This window comes from Vombatus ursinus, unplaced genomic scaffold (genome assembly GCF_900497805.2).
Source record: "Vombatus ursinus unplaced genomic scaffold, bare-nosed wombat genome assembly UNPS02014797.1, whole genome shotgun sequence".
Lineage (NCBI taxonomy): Eukaryota > Metazoa > Chordata > Mammalia > Diprotodontia > Vombatidae > Vombatus > Vombatus ursinus.
The window spans coordinates 9,020,834-9,043,757 of NW_020954575.1; the positions used below are offsets into that span (position 1 = coordinate 9,020,834).

The 22,924-nt window shown below is 38.6% G+C and overlaps 1 protein-coding gene across 1 annotated transcript; it reads right to left on the bottom strand.

Moving 5' to 3' along the window:
- Positions 1-479: 479 nt before the first annotated feature.
- On the bottom strand, positions 480-22,569 carry PCTP (phosphatidylcholine transfer protein). The gene is made up of 5 exons (XM_027870638.1): positions 22,455-22,569; positions 12,691-12,770; positions 8,162-8,333; positions 4,958-5,025; positions 480-1,778 (listed from the first exon to the last, which is right to left on the bottom strand). The coding sequence occupies exons 1-5, from the start codon at positions 22,495-22,497 to the stop codon at positions 1,713-1,715; spliced, it is 429 nt and encodes a 142-aa protein (XP_027726439.1). The 5' UTR covers positions 22,498-22,569; the 3' UTR covers positions 480-1,712.
- Positions 22,570-22,924: the final 355 nt, after the last annotated feature.

Sequence of the window (22,924 nt, forward strand, 5' to 3'; positions counted from 1 at the left end):
AGTCCAGTGCTTCAGAACTGAACATGGCCCTGTGGAACATGAAATCTCTCACTGACCTCGATGGCATCTTCCATTGAGACATCATTTTTTTGCAAATGCAAATACAAAAGCAAAAAAACAAAAAAAAAGGCCAGCCATATCAGAATAATCAATCAATATTTATTAAGTACCTACTATGTACCAAATACTGAGCTAAGTGTTGAACATGCTTTTGATTCTGTTTATAAGAAACTTGCTGATGAGTGGAATCAAATTCTGGGAATTATAATGTGTGAGCAATGAGCCTTGTAGCTAAAATCAACTTGACTCAAGGTGCACAGATGCCAGGCTTTTAAATCATTGATTCAAAGTAGGTCTTTGGAATGCAATTAACTCAACTCCCTTTCTGGGTCCTGCAGCCTCCCCTAATGGTCAAATTATTGGACGAGTGATTTCATTCAGGTAAAGGGACCCACATAGATAAAATCAAGAGCAATAAGTTACTCTCAGAAAAAGCACAAGTGTTTTTGTTTATTTGTTTGTTTACTTTAATTCAAGCTTCAAAGAATCAATTCCCTTTCACACAGAAGAAAGACACAAGCTGAGATATTGTGGCAGTCTGCATCCTGTAATCCTGAACACAGACAATCCTGGATTTCTCTGTGCAACAATCAGGATTCTGTTCTATCATATGCTAGGTAGATATTTCCCCTGAGAAAATCACCAAGGCTGCTGCTACCTTTCCTCCTCATTCTCCAATAACTGGGTATAATTCTGATGGGAACCAACTTTGAGGCACAGTTTAGTCAAATCAGAGTTCAGAAGGTTTTTTGGTGAAAGAAAGAGCAGTCAGCTCTGGCAGGTTCCCTGAGATAAAAAGCTTAAAGCCAGCCAGGCCATAGATCCTAGCTGGTTCTAAGGGTAAGCTAATCCTCAGAGCTGACCACCTGGAAGGACACTTCAGAAGAATGCAGTGTAGGGGGTAGATTTATGGGATTCCTAGCTAGGGAGTGTCAGCTATGGACACTAACACTAGCAAATACATTCTGGAAGACCAGGAAGAGTTTCCATAGATGAATGCAGGAGAAGTAGAAGGGTGGGGACAGAGAGAGAAATCTATAAAATGTGGAGAGTTGGAGTATTGCTTTGACAGCAGGAGAAGATCTCACACTTCCCCACAAGGGAATGACACTATATGAGACAGAGTGGATTGACAATCTCAAATCCTCTCCTAAGCCAATTTACAGAGTAGCAAGTGTCCTGGTCTAGGCTGGCCAATCTCCAGTGCAAGGAAATGCCAATTTTGAATGAAATGAATTTTCCCCCAGCCCTTATGTGCTCAGCAAGAAGCTACCTCCTGAGACAGGGGTTGGTGTGGATACTGGGTTGTTTTTTTTTTTCTTTTTCTGATTTGTTTTCTTCCTTTCTAAAGGGCACAATAGACCAATTGTGTTCCCCAGTAAGGACTTTCCTTTTGAAATATAAACAAGCAGAGTTTTCCTGATCTGACCTAGATTCAACTGTGGGAGAGGGGAATTGTTGCTAGGGTGGGGAGAGTGGGAAAGGAAGTCAGTATTGTAAGTCAAGCCTAAGACTAGCATGAATAGGGAAGAAATGCTGGAGAGGGCTTTCAGTTCTCTGGAAGCGAAGCAAAGTAGCCAAGGTTGACTTGCTGTAACCAGGACCTGACCACTCAATGATGTTCATGGAAATGGGACTAAAGCTGCCTCCTTCTATGTTTTCTTAGGGTACTTTTTGCAGGCCTTCAGGATATCACTCAAGAAGTTTGGAACTCCACTCTGTAAAAGAAAATTAAACTCATCAATTTCACATTCTCCCACAACAGGTTTAATTTCCCATACAATTCTTGCAATTTTTATAAAAGAGACCCAAAGGCCACATGAAACAAAAATTCCCAGTGGGGCCCTGGGAAGATTTCACCAGAACATGGCTACAGAATATGGTAAAAAGCACAATGGAAAGATCATAGACTTGGAGTCAGAGGACCTGGATTGGAATCACTGCTCTATTACTTACTATTAGATGATATCAGACAAAACAAAAACTCCCAGAGCTTCCATTTCCTCATCTTTAAATGGTAGAGATGGGCTGGATAACTTAGAAGATCCCTTCCAGCTCTAAATTTATGACCCTACAGTCCCAAGACTCAATAGGTGAAACTTCAGAAGGGAACAGCATGAAACCTAAACTCTGGCAAACTGGTCTATTAGTCAAGTACTACAAGGGCTGTCCAGCCTGCTTTGTTGGCATCAGTCTATTGGCCAAAGGAGCCATTCAATTGCTTCTAAGAAGTACATTTTGAAAAGTATGACTATTTCCACCAGACTGTCATTTTCATTATGATTACTGTTTTAAATTGGATTAATCATGCTAGTTGTTTTCCTAATGTTGAAGAGTATTTGCATACCTGGTTTAAGTCTAATTTTATTATGGTGAGGTTTTTTATTTTGCTTTGAGAACGTTGGATATATGATGTCATCTTCTTGCTAGAATTTTATTAAACACTGCTGCAAAAAAAATTCATTAGTAATATTGGTCTATAAGCAATGATTTTCAAAGTATGGTCCAGAGACCTGGGGGGCTTCCAAGAGTCTTTCAGGGTGACTATTTTCATAATAATACAAAGTTCCTTTAATTTCTAATATGGTAAATATCAGTGAATATGACCCACATGAACAAAGGCTTTTAGGGTCCTCAGTAATTTGTAAGAATGTAAAAGAGTCTCCAGTCCAAAAAGTTTAAGAACCACTGATCTATAGTACTCTCTCTGCTTTATCTCTTCCAAGTTTCAGTATGAAGGCCACAATTGTTTCACAAAAAGAAGGCTAGGGATATCACCAATTGCTGATTATTAGTACCTTCTCAGTTATTGAGAATAAGTTTGTAACACATGTATTGATGATTCTTTAAACAGATGATAGAGTTTACTTGCTAAAACATCTGTTCAATAGTTCTACTGTACCCAACTCTCCCTCTGCTGCACTCCTTCTGGGTAGTTATTTACAGCTTATTCAATTTTACTTTCTGAAGTTGGACTGTTTAAGATCTCAATTTCTGATTTTGTTAATTTGAATATTTTATATTTTTTCAGTAATCTATTTCCTTTAAATTCTTGGTTTTGTGAGAATAAAATTGTATATAATTGGTTCCATTGTTATTTTAAATTTTTTTTATTGTGATTTTACCAAGTTAATTTTTATTTTATTAATTAGATTTTATTCTCTTTTTTGGATTAGGTTAGCTAAAGGTTTGTTGAATTTGTTAGTATGGGTGTGCATGTATGTGTGTGTACACATATATACACACACATACATATATATATATACATATATGTGTCTGTTTAGTTAGTCTTTTTTTTTAAATCAAGGATGTTTAAATTTTTAATTTTTTTTATATTTTGTTATTATATTGCCTTTCTTCCTATATCACTCTCCTTCCCCATTCTTGAGACTCATTCCATATAACAATTTTTTTTAAAAAAAGAGAAAAAATCAGCAAAACTACCAAAAATTCTGAAAAACTAATTCTACCACAAGCATCTCAATGTATATGGAGACTTCCTTTTTATCTATTAACTCCTGGGGCATATGCCTAGTAAAGGAATATCTAGGTGAAAAGATGTGAGCATTTTAATCACTTTTTTTCATAATGCAAAATTGTTTTTCAAAATGGTTTTACCTATTAACAACTTCACCAACAATGCATTGGTGTATCTATCTTCCTACAACCCATCCAACATTGATTATGCCCATCTTGTCATCTTTGACAGTTACTGGGTATAAGGTGAAACCTCAGGTTTTCTTATTGTCATTTCTTTTATTATTAATGATTTGGATCATTCTTTCATATGTTTTTTGATAGTTTGTAGTTCTTTTGAGAACTGTTTATATCCCTTGACCACTTTTCTACTGGGGAATGGTCTTTGGAAACACATACACACACACACACACATTTGTGTGTGTGTGTGTATATATATATATATATATATATAGGATTATCTTACATATCCATTCAAAATGGATATATGACTTTAATATTAAAGATCATACCATAAAAATAAATAGAAATGAAGCAGATCACATGCCTTTCACAGTTATGAGTAGGTGATGGACTCTTAATCAAACAAGGGATAGAGGCAGCTTCATCGCTAAGTCTCCATGTTGATCCTTCTGTGTTGTTTGTGTTCCCTAGACTAATTAATATTTTTACAAAGGATGTGGTTGCTATTTCTGCCTTTTTACATTTATTTGAAGTATTTATGTGCTATAATAGATGGTCAGTTTTTTGTAAATGTTCCAAATGGCACTGAAAAAAAAACCCAGATATTCTTCTGCCATCCCATTTAGAAGATGCCATAAGCCATTTAGCTTAGTTTCTCCAGAAAATTTGTTGAATTCAAAATTTTCCCTTTTGCTTATTTTTTCTGTTAGATTTGTACAAATCTGAGAGAGAGTGAGGTGAGGAAGAGAGAGAGAGAGAGAGAGAGAGAGAGAGTTAAAGTCTTCTACTATTATTGGGTTATTGTTTACGTCTTCTTGCAATTCAAAGTGTTGTTACATCCCATCCTCCAACCCATGCTTAATTATGCCCTAAATGAGTCTGGCCCTGATTTTGGTCTTACAAAAGCAGCAACAACAGGGACCATCTTTTTCTTATTTGTATCCCCAGCACTTAGCATAGTACCTAGCACGTAGTAGGCAGTTAATAAATGTTTTTTTAATTGAATTGTATGTGATCTGCCTAGCACAAACATGCAAACACACACACACACACACACACACACACACACACACAATCTATACATACACTACAGTAGTCACCACCTTGTACTCTGACCCTAGTTACAAGGGATACTTTCACAGAAAGGCCTCCCTGAGTTGAAGATGACCAGTTTTCTCAGTTTCAAAGACTGCCAATGTTTGTTGCACATTTTCCCTCCAGCATCTTCGAGGCTCACCTGTGCTACCCAGTTGATAAGCCAGGATGGAATCAGGCCTCCAGGGTTATCATAGTAGAACATGGAAACTGGGTGGGGAGGGGGAAAAAGGAGAAAGAAGTAAAAAGAACAATTCAGAAAGGCAAGAAAAATACAGGAAAGTACAGAAGCAAAAACCTGTGATATGACTATCAAAAATGGGTACCCATATTGCAAAGGAAGGAAACATCTAGGGATGAAGGTTACTCTCCAATAATTTTCTCCCCAAAATTAGTCTTTATAAATGATCTCAGAGTCAGCAAGAACTAAGTTCAAGCCCCACCTCTGACACATACTGGCATGTGGCCATGAACAAATCACTTCATCTCTCCATACTACCAGGTAACTCTCTAAGACTTTAGGTTTCAAAACAGATGAAGAAATGCAGAACTATATTGGTAGAGGGAGATACTCAAGGGAGGTCCCTCCACTAATAAAATCACAGATTCAATCACTTCCCTCTGCCCCTCCCCCCCAAAAAAAAACCAAACAAATAACCCTCATTAGTTCAATCTGATTTAGACCTGTGATTTCATTATGTCTAAGCTCTTGACAACAAGGCTGATCAAGACTAATCTGAAACACAGTCCTGGAGAGGTGCCTCAGATACCAAAAGGCTAAGGAACTTGCTTAGGCTAGTATGATTCAGATACAGGACTTAAACCCAATCTCCCTGATATCAAGGCCAAGGTACACACACACAAAGAAAGATATGTAGGGGGGTGTGTGTGTGTGTGTGTGTGTGTGTGTGTGTGTACACAGAGATATAAATATAAAGAGAAATAGATAGATATTGTTATTGTTACATTGTTTCAGCCATGTTTAACTGTTTATGACTGCATTTGGGGTTTTCTTGGCAAAGATACTAGAGTACCCAGCTCATTTTACAGATGAGGAAACTGAGGCAAGCAGGGTTAAGTGACTTGCCCAGGATCACATAGCTAGTAAGTGTCTGAGGCCAGATTTTAACTTGGAAGATAAGTCTTCCTGACTCCAGGCCCAGTGCTCTATCTACCTAGCTGCCTGATAGATAAATTTAGATGTATACAAAACTATTTTCAATATTATTGATTCCCTAATCCTATGTATTTTATTTTATGCATTTAGAAACATCATACTGAGAAGGGGTCTAGAAGCTTCATCAGACAACCAAAAGGGTCCACAACAAAAAAAGGTTAAAAATCCCTATATTTGACCATGTTGTAATCAGTATTACAATCAATTAATAACATTTTGGAAAATCTAGCATAATCCTGATTCACATTCCCTTAATAGCCTTACCTTCACTCTGGGACCTGAGGAATGATGCCAGCAGAAATGGAAACAGACCTAGCTTGGGTCTTTAGTGTAGACCATGCTGGAGCTAAAATCTGGTAGTAATGTGATAGCAAAAAAAAAAAAAAAAAAAAAAAAAAAGAAAGAAAAAAAAGTAGACCTTGGGTCTGAATTCTAGCAACATTACTTACTGCTTGTGAGACCCTGGGCAAATCACTTAACTTTTGTAGGTCTCAGCTTCCCACTCTATACAAAAGAGTTTGGCTAGAGCAGGTCTACCTGACTCCAGCTCTAGTGCTCTATCCACTGCACCACCTAGCTGCCCCCAAGACTCATCTTCTGAGTTCAAATCCAGCCTTAGATGCTTACTACCTGTGTGACCCTAGGCAAGTCACTTAATCCTGTTTGCTTCAGTTTCCTTATCTATAAAATGAGCTGGAGAAGGAAATGGTAAACTATTCCAGTATCTTTGCCAAGAAAACTCTAAATGGGGTCACAAACAGTCAGACATGATGGAAACGAGTGAACAACAACAACAACATTTTAAAGCAAAGTTTAATTGTCAACTTTTAAAAATTAGGTTTAAGTTTTAGTTTAGTTTGTTTAATGAATAAAAGTAACATTCTTTATGGCTGATTATTTCATAAATGTTCATCCTAAAAAAATAAAATTCCGTGAGTATATATCATAATAATATGTGATGTACATTTATAAATGTCAAATACCTCTTGGCAGAAGATGGTAGACTAGGGTGCAGAATAAGACATACACTTTCAGACAAGTCCAATGTGTTTATTTGTTTGCTTTGTGTCACTATATGGGGACGTGTGAAAGGGGGATGAAGGACAGCAATAAAACATATAAAATACACTATTAAAAACAAGGAAATACCCAAGGGATTATAAACATTAATTTTGTTATTGTATGTTATATTCAATATGCACTTAAAACAAGTAGGTAACAAGTTCACAGCTTTATCATAATCTTTTTTATTCTTATTATATATTGAAATATTTATATTTGTTGATTAAGTTTATTTAAAAAAGAAAATAAATTTTCAAAAAGAACAGCAATGGCCAGACATAGTGCAAGAGTCAGAAAATGGTAATCTTCTGAAGCCAGAAGGCAATATGTTACAGTATTTAAAGTGCCAGCCCTAAAGTCAGCTAGACCCGGGTTGAAATACCATTGCAAAATGAGATAACATATGTTCAGTGCTTTGCAAACCATAGGGTGCTTTTATAAAGTCTAGCTATGATCTCTGAAGCTTATTAGCTTTTTAATCAAGTCATTTACACTCTCATGTCTTAGGCAACTCTAAGACATATCTACTAAATTAGGAATAGGTAGAAATCTGCATTGTGAAGTTTCCACACCAAGCAAAAATTACAGCTCATTGATATATTCACCTATTCATAAGAAGAGAATTTAACATTGCCATGGGTTCAGAAACATTCCTGAGTTTCTTATGGATTGGTTCTTTTTCCCCCAGACACATCAATTAATAGGCGTTTAAAAAGTAATTAATGTGCAATGTGTGTCCATGGTTATAACCTCTCAATACCTTCAAGCCACTCTCTAGGACGCTAGGTTATAAATGACTTGCTGATCTGTGTCACTAAAGAGAATTCACTACACTGATGAAATCATAGTTCTAGACCAAACAAAAAAAGGTGTTTGGAAAGTACTGGAGTGTTACAAGAGTTTTATTTTTCTTTCTTTTTTAATGGGGGAGTAGATGGGAGGGAGAAAAGGCAGATTTTTGTTAAATCAAAAAAAAATTTTTTAACAGAAAGTCCTATAAGCTTTGCCCTATTTTCCGTTCATCACAAGCGCATAACTAGGGAACAAATGCCTCATTCTAACACTGACCAAGGCAGCTATTGCCAAGTGAAAGACACAAGTTTTTACCTTTGCACCCATTCTTGCCATCACTTTCAATCAAAAGACTTTGCCTGTAATTGCTGACCCGGATGATTCCATGTTTCTCTGGAATTTCAGGTACGGAGATGCTCTTAGCCAATATCACGTGGACTGTCCGCCCATTTAAATCCATGTCTCTCCGACCCCGAACATACACATACTGTGTCCCAGGTTAAGGAGAAACACCCTCTCCAGTTTTGTAAGTATATGAGAATAGAAAGTCAGTAGACAAGGCTCAGTCCTCCTAATGTTCTACATAGCAAACCCAAGAGGGCAAGAGATCATGTCACTGGCCTGTAATTATTCTCTGTACTCCTCATTTGGTGCTTGGCACAAAGACTTAAGACAAGGAGGGACCTTAAAGGCTAATCTAGTCCAACCACCTCATTTTTCATGTGAGTTAGCAGAGGCCTGGAGGAGGAAATACTTTGCCCAAGGATACACTGGAGATAATGACAGAGCTGAAATCTAAACCAGTCTGTGGACTCCAAAGTTAGTGCATTTTGATGTTCCAGACATGGTTCCTCATATTAATCATTGTTTTACTTTTCTAGTTTTTCATCAAATAGAGTGTAAGCTATTCCAGGGCAAGGATGGTGTCTCATTCTTTTTTCTCTTTCTTTTTAAGCCCTTGCCCTGTGCTCTAGACATAGCTAGTTTGTCATTGTTAAGTCATTTTTCAGTCATGTCTGACTTTCCATGACCTCATTTGGGGCTTTCTTGGCAAAGATACAGGAGTGGTTTGCCATTTCCTTCTGTTTTACAGATGAGGAAACTGAGGCAAACAGGGTTAAGTGACATACCCATGGCCACACAGGTAGTAAGTGTCTACAGATTTGAACTCATGAAGCTGAGTCTTCCTGACTTCAAGCTGGGTGCTCTATCCACTATACCACCTAGCTGCCCAGCACATAGCAGGTCCTCAAAAACTATTACTGATGATATTTTTAACTGTGGGTAGGGATTGGCATTAGGAAGAACTTCCATCCTCACTGAGATGTCCTCAGTGTCATCTGATACTCTTCACTCACCTTCACCCCACATATCCAATATGTTATCAAATCTTGTCATTTTTATCTCTACAATATTTCTTACACCAATCCCCTTCTGTCCCTAGTTCAGCGACCACCCTAATTCAGTCACATTGCCAATCACCTAGTCTATCAAGATAGTCTTCTAATCAGTCTCCTTGCCCTAAGGATCTCCCTACTATAATCAATCCCTCACTCAGCCCCTAAGTGATTTTCTTGGAGCACAGCTCTGAATGTGTCAACACCACAGCCACCATGCACACTCAGTAAACACCTGTGGATTCCAGTTCTCTCCATAATCAAATACAAAATCCCCTGTCTGATACTTAAAGTCTTCCTCAACCTGGCTCCTTTCTACCTTTCGAGGTTTCTTGAACTTGATGCCCCATATGGGTCTCAACCTTTCTGAGACTCAGGTGACTCTAAGGCTTACCTATTAAATTTGGAACAATCCAATTATATCAGCATATTTGCTGTTCCCCACATGTGATCCTCCATCTCTCATCTTCATGCATTTACACTAACTCTTTCCCATGATTAGAATGTTTTCCCTCCTCCTCATCTTCACCTCCTAGTTTACCTGGTATCCTTCAAGACTCAACTCGAGGAGCAGCTAGGTGGCGCAGTTGATAGAGCTCCAGCCTTGGAGTCAAGAGGACCTGAGTTCCAATCTAGCCTCAGACACTTCATACTTACTAGCTGTGTACTCCTGGGCAAGTCTCTTAACCCCTCTGCCTTGGTTTCCCCAACTATAAAATGGGGATCATAATTGTTGTTCAGTTGCGTTTGAGTGATGTATGACTCTTTGTGACCCCATTTGGGGTTTTCTTGGCGAAGATACTGGAGTAGTTTGCCATTTCCTTCTTCCGTTCATTTTACAGATGAAGAAACTGTTAAGCATCTTGCCCATGGTCACATAGTTAGTAAGTGTCTGAGGCTAGATTTGAACTTAGGAAGACGAGACTTCCTGACTCCAGGCCCAGTACTCTATTCAATGTACTACCTAGCTGCCCTAGTAATCATAATGCCACCTCCCTAACAATGTTGCTGTGAGGATCAAATGAAGTAATATTTGTAAAACCTCAGGGCAGTGTCTGGGACCTATTAGGTATGTAATAAATGTTTATCCCCCTCCTCTGTTTCTTTCCAAAGCCCCAACCATCACTGACTGGGTTCGATACACAGAGAAAGGTTAATAGAAAAAAACTGATTTTCTATCTTTATTCCCTTTTTGTTCACCAAGAATGACAAAGCCTTTTGTAGGGTAGCTTGCCACTGATGACACAGAATCTCAGTGCACCCTCTTTTGTCCATTCATTCATTCATTCATTCATAAAGCCTTTTACTGAGGAACTGCCCTGCCCATAAGACTTTAGGAGAGGGGCCGTGAGGTAGCTGACAACCAGCTTCACAAGGTAGGTGTGAGGACTGAATGAGAAAATCAATGTAAAAATCTTTGCAAATTCTCAAGTGTTATGTAATACCAGTAGGGCAGGGGGCCTTCTAGTTTTTGTCTTTTTATTTCTGGTACCTGGCATAGTGCCTTGTACATTGTAGGTGGTCATCAACTGTTTGTTGAATGGAATTATGATGAGGATGATACCTGTCTGCAAGAAGTTTATAGTTTATGCTAGGGAGAGAAGACACACACACAATTAATAGTAAACAATTTCGCCAAGTGACAGGAGGAACACTAGATTTGAAATCAGAAGACCTGGGTTTGAATGTTGCTCTGACCCCTTTTTTTTTGTATAGGTCCTCAGAAAAGTCACTTTACCTCTTGGTGCCTCAGTATCCTCATTTGTAAAATGAAAATACCCACCTAATAAGACTATGGTGAGAGTCAAATAGAGATAGTATATGCAAAGAGCTATATAAACTGAAACGTTTAAATGAATGTCAGCTCTGATTCAGTTGGCATTAAAAGCAGCCACAACCTGGCTCCAATCTATCCTCCCAGTCTTACTATACATAACTCCCCTCTACTCCCAGCCAAACTAGCCTGCTAGTTGTTCCTCACACATGATTTTCTAGCTCCTATCTCTGTGACTTTGCACAGATTGCCCCTCATGCTTGGGATGTGCTCTTCCCTTTCCTCTGCCTGTGGATTTCTTTAAAGCTCAGCTTAAGCATCCCCTTTGTAAATGAAGTCTTTCCTTATCCCTTTAGCTGTTAATATCTTCCCCAAACCATAGGGGAAAATGCCTTATAGTTATTTTTATGTATTTACATACTGATATATACACATGTTTCTGTACACGTATATACACACACATACACCCCACCCCCCAAAAAAAGACTGTAACATACTTGAAGGCACAGATTGCTTCATTTTTTTTTAATCTCTAGTACCTAGCATAGTACCAGGCATTGAATACACACTTAAAACTTGCTTGCTGATTCACTGATCATCATCCTTATTATTCAGGACAAAATTCAATCCATTTTTTAAGCACTTACTATGGACAAGGTACCATTCCAGATGGTAAAGATACAAAGACAAAACTGAAATAGTCTTTACCCTCAAGAAACATCCATTCTGACATGCCCATAAGTACAAGCAGAATCTTTTGCACATTTTTAGGAGCTTAATACATGACTGTTGAATGTTGAACAAATGAAGAGTGAGTAAGTGCTAAGAAATACAAAGGAAAGAACCAAGCAGAGTGAAGGGGCATGAATCCCCTCAGAAGGCTTCCTAGTTATTATCCTGAGGCTGAGGTTACAGATCTTCTGGGTTGTAGCAGGTTACTTGCTGAAGTTTCCAGACTCATGACTTATAACAGTTTCAGCAGAGGCATCCTCAATACAATATATGCAATGCCAAACATTTATTAAATGCCTACTATGTGAAAGGAGGGGCAGTTAGGTAGCTCAGTGGATAGAGCACTAGGCCTGGAATCAGGAGGACCTGAGTTCAAATCCGACTCAAATCTGTTTGCCTTAATCAACTGGAGGAGGAAATGGCAAACCATTTTAGTATCTTTGCCAAGAAAACCCCGTGGACAACATTGGCATGATATCGTCCACAGGTTCACAAAGAGTCAGACACAACTGAATGACTGAACAACAGCAACAAATGTGAAAGGAACCATGCTAGTTACTAGGGATCTCTTTTTTTTTTTTTGTTCCCCACCTATGATTTTATTGCTATAGAAAACTTCCAGTAAAAGAAATTCTCCACCAAACCAAATCATCAGCTATTCAGGAATTTATGGTCTCAGGGGACTGCCTGGAGACACAGAGAGAGTTAAATGACTTGCCCAATGCCACCAGTCAGGGTGGGGGGCACTTAAAATCAAGGCAACTCCCTACACATTAAGCCGTCTTGCTGGATTGTAGAAAGACAAAAACAAAAGTCTCTGTCTCCAGGGTTTTAGAATCTGCTTTTCAAGAAGGATGGAAAGAAATTTCATCTATACCTGAGAAGTCCCCAAAGTCATGACTGCATCTGAGGTTGTTTGACAGTTCTGTTTAAAAGGATACATCTCTGTTGTACATGGGAAAGGGATATTTCACTTCCCAGTAGACGACTATCTTCCCACCGATATTGGTTTCATAGAGTTCTGTGAGACAGAAAAGGAAGAAAATAAGTCAAGAATACTCTTTGGCCTCATTTCCCAAATGGCAAATGTATAAAAGTTATGAGATTATAAGCCTTAAGAACACAGAGGCCCTAGAAATCTCCTAGTTTAAGTCCCTCCTTTGAGAGAGAAGGTTCACAGAAATGAAGGGACCTGTCCAAGGTCGTACAAATACTGCCTGATAGGAGCCCAGATTCAAACACAAGTCTTCTGACTCCAAATATAGTATATCACACAGTATAATAAATAATAAAAGACAGAAGCATTCAAATGCTAGGTCCATCTCTTAGACAAGGCAGTATTAGTAACTATTAAGGTGAGGGCATGTCCTAGAGATCTCAAAGGTCTCTTCCAACACTAATTAATGATCTATGGCTGTGGAACTCTAAAAAGCACTGAACCAATCACACCTCTAGAAAACTCATTTAAATAGAGAACAGGGAGCAATGAAGGTGGGATGGAGTTGGGGGGTGGTGGGTGGGAGAAGAAATTAGCCTAAAAATAAAGTACGTACAAGTCATTTAATTTCTCAGTGCCCAATATAGTTTCTCTAAAACTTATGTGGTAGATGAATTTCTGATATGGCTTATAGTAGATGTTTAATAAATATTTATTGATTGGCTGGCAGAGGGAATGTCCACAATGAGATTTCTCCACACCAGTGAAATTAATTAATTTATTTTTAGTTTTCAACATTCACTTCCATAAGCTTTTGAGTTTTAAATTTTCTCCCTCTCCCTCCCCTCTTTCACTCCCAGGACAGTGTGCAATCTGACATAGACTCTACCTATACATTCCTATTAAACATCGTACCAGTGAAATTACAGGCACAGACCATCTTCACTGCCCTTCTTCCTCTCCCCATCCTCCTCCCCCCCCCCAAAAAAAAAACCAGCAAGAAGACTTGACCGTCTTTGATGCTGCATACCCACTTTTCAACCTGGGATATTGTTTCAGCTATAGAAAACTAAAATTGTATTTGTTGTTAAGTTTTTTTTTTCCTTTTTAAAAATGTCACAATTTCCACCAGAGGTCACCAGAGCATCAATGTTTTTACTTTGGGGAGTTTTTCTTCCCTTCAGTTTCAAACATTTCTTAACAGTCTTTCATTTTGTGTATAAAAGCCTGCCCTCCCTTGGGAGAGGACAGTGAGTGAATATTTTCAAGTGGGCACGTTCACCAGCAGTTTGGTTTTGCTGATAAAATAATGAGTGACTCTCCGGTAGTTGAGAGTCTGAGTGTCTAGCAAAGACCCACAAAGTTCCAGAGAGATAAGACCAGACAGATATTGAGCTGAAAATACAAAGAATTATATTCTCCCATTGGAGCAAAGCTCATCAGAACCAGAATCATTGTCCCCATGTCAGTCAAGAGACTACAGATGGTGCCACCAAAGCTGAGGTCCAGAGGACTATGGGGAGATGAGGCACAGTGTTTGGTGTTTATATTTATGTTTTCCTTTTCTCAAAGCTGAGCTGTATGTTACTTCCCAAGGGGAGGACTGAGACACCACGCAGTCCACAATCATTGTGGTAGTAATAATAATAATAACTAACATTTCTATAGCACTTAATATATGGTGAGCACTGAGCTAAGCACTTTATAATTATCTCATTTGATCCTCACAACAAGGGAGGAAGGTACTATTATTACCTCATTTTACAAATGAGGAAACTGAGGCAAGCAGAGATTAAAGTAACTTGCCCTAGGTCACACAGGTAATAAGAGTATTCACTAGAAACATTAAGTACAGCCAACAGAGTTTGGTTACTCATTCAATAAGCATTTATTAAGTACCTACTATGTGTGGAGAATACCAGGGCTAGACAGTGCCTTTGGTAGAAGAAAGAGTAGGTAGAGACAGACATTGGATTCCTATTTCAGGAATCTTAAGTTCAGGAGCTGACAGTTATTAAGGGGATAAGATTATTAAGGGGATATTAAGACAGAAAGCTCTAACAAATAACATTACATGGTAAGCACACAATAGTTACACGTGAATTTTTTGTAGGGTTGGTTTTGTTTGTTTTTGTTTTCGTGTGGAGAAAACCTGAGGTTTTATTGGTACACAGAACTATCCAATAGGAAACCTCTCTCTGGCAACGTAGATCAACACTAGCATTGCAATCTTAGAGAGTGTTCTAGGGGCACACAGAGGTTAAATGATTCAGCCAGGGTCACACAGCCAGTATGTGTCAGAAGCAGGACTTGAACCCAGGTCTTCCTAGATTCAAGTCTAGCTCTCTATCCACTATGCCAACCTGCCCCAAATTTGCCACCTAGTCAAAAACTCCTTTATGGGGTCCTAGGGGAACTTGGAGGTTATTTTAAGGAAAAGATAAGAACATATCTTTTTGGCATGGAATGAGAGGAAGAAGCTGCTGGAAAATGAACAAGGTTTCACTGAGATCACGTAGTGTTTTGGTAGGGGAGGAAATGAGAGAGAACAAAGTAGGGGAATAGACTTGTTATCACACAGAGTGAAGGACCTTAAAAGACCTTGCAAGAGGAAAGGTTATCATAGAAAAAGAAGGTAGAACATGAACAGATAAAAGGGGGAGAGGGGAAAGGAATATGCAACATACTTTAGAGAAACTTAAGTAGGTCTTTGAAGACAAAGAACAATTTACTTGTTTTAAATGTTTTGGAAAGAGCCCCAGATATAAAAGCATGTATCTTTTTAGAGTATAAGCTTCTTGATGGGAAGGTCCAAGTTGACAAAAGAAGCAAAGACCTCGAGCTGGATGAGACCTCAGAGGCAATGCAATCACAGGATCAGAGACTCAGAGCTAGGAGAGACCTCAGAGGACTCTAGGCCCCCTCCCTCAGTTTACCTATGAGCAAACTGAGGTTCAGAATAGTTAAATGACTTGCTAAGATCACACAAGTAATGATAGCAGTGGGATAACATGTATCCCACCCAGTAAGCTAAAAACCAAATTTGGAATAAGCAAATTACTCAAATAATTTGACTTCCTATTTTCTGATACCAGTTAAAAGCAGTTACATTTTGACCCAAAATATCTAGCCGATTGAGGCCAATCTGTATTTTGTTCTACTCACTTCCTCATTTCAACACTTCAAGAATCCATTATTTCAATAAGCTACACCAACTGCAAATGCCATCCTCTCAGATCCTGAATAGAATCATGAATTTTAAAATTTAAATAAAATGTGCTAGAGGAGACCTGTTTTGTTGGTGCATGGTTGAAAATGAGAGAAATGATAAGAATTCCACTCTTACTTACATGGAGTTCTTTGTATATTGATTCAAATAAAATTAGTAACTTTTTAAGAATTGCTATGGGAGAAAAGAAAAAAAAAAGACATCTTTGGCCATTATACTTTCCAGGGACTAGAAACTGGTTGTTCCTTAAATTCAATTGAATAAAAATGCATTGAGTCTTTATTTTGTGCAGGTCACAGGCAACTTTCTAAGACTTTAAGTCACAGGAGAGATGCAAACTTGCTTTGGTAGAGGGAATTTCTTTTCCTCAGAGGTCCTTAGACCAGCGAAATCACAGGTCCTCTCCCTGTCCCTGTCTCTTTGTGTGAGGTACCACTCTTCACGATGGAGACACAAAGTTTCTCTGCTTTCAAAGAGCTTTGATCCTGAGAGATGTGATGTGACACGAAACATAATTATATGCATACTTACTGAGAAGAGAGACAAAACTAACAGTTACTTGGGTCCCAAAAAGCTATCCATAGGAAGAGGCCCCTGAGCTGAACCTTGAAGGAATCTAAGGATTCCCAGAGGCAGGGGTAAAAAGGAGTGCATTGCAGTCATAGAGTGGGGTACACAGCCCATGCAAAGGCATAGAGGCAAGAGATGAAGCACTAAGTTCTAGGAGTAGCAATTAGGCTGGTATAGACAGTGTGGGAAGGGGGATATCCATCCATCATGCTTCACTCTCACTCCATGGTATCCTTCATCTGTTCATAACTGATACATCTTTTCTAATCAGACACCTCATAGATAATAAGTAGCCTTGTGTAAATCTAAAAGCACTAATGTATATTATGAGGTATTATTGTTATTAATTACTGTACTGACCTCACAAAATATGAGAATAAGTACTTATTCTATTCAGGCAGTTAAGTGACAATAGAGAGAGCACTGTGCTTGGAGTCAGGAAGACCTGAATTCAAACCCAGCCTCAGACACATGCTAGCTGTGTAGCCTTGGGCAAGTCACTTAACCTCTGCCTCAGTTTTCTCACCTGTAAAATGAGGATAACATAGCACCTACCTCACAGGGTTGTTTTGAGGTTGAAATGAGTTGATATTTGGTTTTTTGGGTTTTTTTAGCTAGGCAATGGGGTTAAGTGACTTGCCCAGGGTCACACAGCTAGTAAGTATTATGTATCTGAGGCCAAATTTGAACTCAGGTCCTCCTGAATCCAGGGCCAGTATTCTATCCACTGTGCCACCTAGCTGCCCCCAATGAGTTGATATTTGTAAAGTGCTTAGCATAGTACTGCCTCATACTAGGTACTTAATAAGTGCTTGTCTTTATCACTGATTTAGAACTTAAAATCATTGAATCCATAAAAAAGGAAGGAACTGGAAGGGTCCTCTAGTCCAATCCATCTAGTCTGAAGCATGAAGCAGTGTGGTAAAATGGAAAGATTAACAGTATTAATAGTCACTTAATGCCCTTTGGAGACTGCTCTGCCTGCAGAGCTATCTCCAAAAGGGTGTTAACATTCAGAAGAACTGGGCCAGATTCCTGCCTCTATTGCTTACTACCTGTCACCTCTCTAGGCCTCAGTCTTCTTTTGTATAATGCAAACCAGATGAGCTCAAAGTACCCCACCAGCTCTAAATCTGTGATACCATGTATCTCCTCTGCAACATCCTTATCTGGTATTGTTGGCTATCTTTTTGTGCACATGTTGATGGCAGAGTGGTATAGTGGGAAGGAATCTGGATTTGGAGTCACAAGATGCCAGGATTCAAATACACTACTATACTACTCCTAGTTACCCATGGGACTCAGGCAAGTCACTTAATTAGCTCTTACTCCAGCAAGGCAATCCTTTTACTCCTCTGAATTAATGTAATCTTCCTAATGGATTTGTTGAGGTCTGAGAGGTTGAGACCCCTCAAAGACTGGAGTCAGAATGGGGTTGTCTGGAATGAATTCACGGACTCAAGCATTCTTTAAGTCAAGGTGGCAAAGATTTATTGTTACGCTTCTCAGCAGGCAAGGATTCTTAAGGAATCTGCAAAAGACCGAGGATAGAACTAGGGTTTATATGGAAAAGGGCATGAGAAAGTAATGCCAGGGACACCGATTAGGTAATCCAAAGGTCCAGGTGTCTTTGGGAGCTATGGATGGGAAAGTACAGGGAGTATACCAGACAGGGAGGGAGATGACAGAGGTATGGATCTTGGGAGTCTGGCAGGAGGAAGAGTCCTTGGGCCAACCAAGGACAAAACTCCTTGGGATGGGCAAGGCAACCCTCTCCCTCTGTCTTGATGAGAGAATGCTCTGCAACAAGGGAAAGCTTTCTCACAAGACAGGAACTTACTAAGGAATTGGGAGGCTTCCAGAGACATGATCTGAGGGCTGGGGCCTGAGCAGCCCAGCACTCTCTCACCCAGCTTTGTGTAGCTGCACCAGGGAGAGAGATAAGGGTCTTACTGGGGCCCATGCATGAGTGATTGCTAGGCACAGTGTCCTTGGGCTAGGGAGTGATTGTCAGAGACAGTGTTTCTGAGACTAGGGAGAAATTGGGGTCCAAGTACAAACACAAGCACCTAAGCACCCTATCAGATTCTCTATACTACTCATTCACATCAACTGTTCTGAAACTTCTCTCTTCAAGCCTCCTCCACCCACTCTCAGCTATGGGCCTTATCTCACGTTTCACTAAGAAAAATTAAGGTCATGTGCCATGAGTTCCCTCTTCATTTCCTCCCTTCTCACATTCATCTGACATCAATCATCTCATTCTATTTTTCCTTTTACTCCAGTTTCTGATGAAGAATTGGCTCTTCTCCTTTCTGAGTCCAACCCCTCTATGTGAATCTTTGATCACCTTCTCCAGCAGGTTATTCTTCCAAATATCATCCAGTAATCTCCAGTCTCTATCTGCTAGTTCTTTTCCTGCTACCTACAAATATACCTATCCTCAAAAAAAAAAGTCTTCACTAGATCCCACCATCCCCATTAACTATTATCCTTTATTTCTTGTTTATTTTCTCAGCTAAACTTTTTTTATCTTTTTATTAATTTATTTTGATTTATCAACAATCACTTCCATAAGCTTTTGAGTTTTAAATTCTCCCTTTCCCTCCCCCCCTCCCTCCCCATATAGGCTATACATATACATATACATTCTTATTAAACATATTTTCATATTAGTCATGTTGTGAGGAAGAATTAGAACCAATAGAAGGAACCACAAGAAAGAGGAAACAAAACAAAACAGAAGAAAAAAATAGCAAATAGTATGCTTTGATCTGCATTGAAACTCCATAGTTCTTTCTTTGGATGTGGGTAGCATTTTCCATCATGAGGCCTTTGGAGATGTCTTAGATCCTTGCATTGCTGACAGGGGTTAAGTCTATCAATATTAGTCATCACACAATGTGGCTGTTACTGTGTACAACGTTTTGCTGCTTCTGCTCACTTCACTCAGCATCAGTTCACACAAGCCTTTCCAGGTTTTTCTGAAGTCTGCCTGCTCATCATTTCTTTTAACACAATAGTATTCCATTACATTCATATATCACAATTTATTCAGCTATTCTGTAATTGATGGGCATCCCCTCAACTTCCAATTCTTTGTCACCACAAAAAGAGCTGCTATAAATATTTTTGTACATGTGAGTCTTTTTCCCATTTTTATGATCTCTTTGGGATATTGACCTAGAAGTGGTATTGCTGCATCAAAGGGTCAGCTAACCTTCTTGAAAAAGTCACCTATATCCAGTGTCTCCACTTCTCTCAATCTCTTCACAAACCTCTGCACTCTGCTTCTGATCTCTTTATTGAGTGAATTGACTCTCTCAAAAGTTCCTCAAAAAGTTACCTCAAAAGTCATCTCTTCATTGCCTAATCCAGAGGTGGAGAACCTGTGGCCTTAAGGCCACATGTGGCCCTCTAGGTCCTCAAGTGCAGCCCTTTGACTGAATCCAAACTTCACAGAACAAATCCCCTTAATAAAAAGATTTGTTTGGTAAAAGGGTATGCACAGTTTTTCTCACAAAAATTGATTATGTATTAGGGCTTTAAAACCTCACAAACAAATGCAGAAAAGCAGAAATATTAAATGTATCCTTCTCAGATCATAATGCAATAAAAATTAAATTCAATAAAAGGCCTTTGAAGTATAGATTAAAAATTGATTGAAAACTAAACCTAATCCTAAAGAATGAGTGGGTCAAAGAACAAATCATAGAAACAATCAATAATTTCATTAAAGAGAATGATAATGAGACAACATACCAAATTTTGTGGGATGCAGTCAAAGAGTAGTTAGAGGAAATTTTATGTTTCTAAATACTTATATAAATAAAAAAAGAGAAAGAGCAAATCAATGAACTGGACATGCAATTTTTAAAAAAAATAGAAAAATCCCTAATTAAATAGCAAATTGGAAGTCCTAAAAGTTAAAAAAAAATTAAGTAAAAAATACTGAACTAATAAAACTAGGAGCTGGCTTTATGAAAAAAAAACCCAATAAAATAGAAAAGGATCAAAATTGCAGTGACCCAGTGAGCACTGGATATAGGTATGATTAATGCATGTGAAATGCCATTTATTACCCATAATGATTTGTAGAACAGGTTTCATCAGAGATGCTGAGCAGAAAAGGAAAAAGATTAGCTGTTCCGGAAGAAAGAAAGATAAGAGATGGATAGCCAGGGCTATGTAATTACGCACAAAATAATTAAAGCCTTCATTAGATAGCCTATATACTCTATGGAAAATACACAGAAGGACATGGGCAAGAGTCATTCTGGATGAGAGGGACTTGATAAGGTGTAATGTGATATGATGGAGAGAGTACCCACCTCAATGAGATCACAGATCTATCAAAGTAACTTCATAAAATCACACAACCACACATTTGGAGTTGTAAGGGATCCCCAGCACTTAGCACAAGGCAAAGTACATAGTGTTTGTTGATAAATGCTTGTTTATTGAAATACGTCTGGAAAGGAGCTTAAAGTTACGCTAGGAAGGCCCTTCAATCCAATCCTCTCATTTGACAGATGAGAAAACTGAGGCACACAAAAGGCTAAGGACTTGCCCAGGCTCACATAGTTAGTATCTGATGTGGAATTTGAGTCCAAGTTTTCCTGACTCCAATTCAGTGCTCTGTCTACTGGTTTCTTATCTATTTTTCTTCTCCAAATATATCTGCATGCAAAACACACATGTGCGTGCACGCATGTGTGTACACACACACACACACAAAGAGAAAGAGAGAGAGAGAGAGAGAAAGAGGGAGAGAGAGAGAGAAAGAGAGACAGATGTGAGGAGACAACAATTTGCAAATCTTAAATGGAGACCTAATGAAACGTCTTTCAGTCCTACATCCCCAGTTCAAGAACTTGAGTAAAAAAAATGTTTAAGAGTTCTAAATAACCTATTATGATTTAGGCTAAAATGATGTGGTTTCTGAGCTAATAGTAAATCAGCTTATCTGATCTAATGCCTTAAGATGTTTCAAAACTGTTACCCCATCTCACAGTGACTCTTGCAACCCGGGAATCACGAAACAAGACCATACTTTTAAAACTTGCCATGTTTGGAAACACATAAGCTACAGAAGAGGGCCATACCAAACTTTCCTGGCATCCTTCATGCCTTTGACTCCTCAATTGTTGGGAAAGAATCACCTACATGCTTACTGAACACTACAATGCTCACCCCAGGCCAACACTAAGCAAATGGAGAGACCCTGGGTCAGGAATATGGAGAGTATACAAGTGTGCCCTGCCTCTTTAGCAAACTTGCCACATAAAAATCCAGATTTAGGGAATATGAATCAGAGGGAAACTTACTTGGTTTACAGGAAGCTTCACTATGGCTTTCCTTTACATAGGAAGCTACCAAGAGACACTAAAATTTAATCCAATTTATACACAAAAGCAGTACTGCTACATAACAGTAGGCATACCTATATCCATAATTTCTAAGAAGGAAAGGAAAGGGAGAGAAAGAAAAAGAAAGGAGAAAAGAGAAGAGAAGAGGCACTAAGAATGTAGGAATTTTTTCTGTTTTCTTTTGTCTTTCAATTCCCAGTCCCAAACACAACACCTTGCAGGTAGTAGGTGCTCCACTGAATTTAATTCACCTTGTAAGTCTTCAAAAGCAATCTAGATTACAGCATAGGATATTTCTGTTTCCCCCCTAACCACATGTCCCTTCTCTCCTCTCCCTTCCAATCCCTTAATAACCAGCATGCTCTCAGAGAAGATATACTCATTTTTAAATATAAATTTGAGCCAAACAAAGATAAATTTACAATGATACCTCACCCTTCAAAAATCAAATATACTGTATTCCCTGGGTGAACATAAATAGTTCTTAGATTTATCTGCCATTGTATATACGTACATATAAAAAAGCTTGCTTTCATTAGTGTGGTTGAGAGGAAATTATTTTGGGGAGTGGTTTTAAAGTAAACCGAATATTGCACTCACCTTTAACATATGAATCCCATTGTTTTCTATATTCTAAGTCCATATAGACATCTGCGCAGAGGGTTGGAGGGCAATCCTTGAAATCACCAAAGGCTTTATATTGATAAAGTCCACTTTGCTGTTTAAAAAAAAATATATGACTAAAAACAAGGATTTCATAAGCTACATTTCCTTTTTATTTTTTTTTTTTGGAAGGAGGTCAATCAGGGTTAATTGATTTGCCCAGAGCCACACAGCTATTCAGTTAAAGTTAAAGAGTGTACTGTGCTTATTTTCAGTCAGGTTTCCAAACAACATGAACAATAAGAAATAATTTTAAAATTTCACTTAAGACAAACTTAGATCAAAACTTGCATCCTGATAGCTGGCATCAGACTCCGCTAGCCTAGGTATGAATTGTTCAAAAGCCCTAAAACTTTAGGAGGGGCTCTTTGGAGACTTGAGACTCTTTCAGCTAGAGTACTAGGGAA

Coding starts and splice junctions, on each gene's coding strand:
- PCTP (XM_027870638.1), bottom strand. CDS start 22,497: ATGGACTTAGAATATAGAAAACAATGGGATTCATATGTTAAAG. Junction 8,334..12,690: donor TTCCCATGTACAACAGAGAT/GTATCCTTTTAA, acceptor CCTGGGACACAG/TATGTGTATGTTCGGGGTCG. Junction 5,026..8,161: donor TGGCAAGAATGGGTGCAAAG/GTAAAAACTTGT, acceptor CTCCCCACCCAG/TTTCCATGTTCTACTATGAT.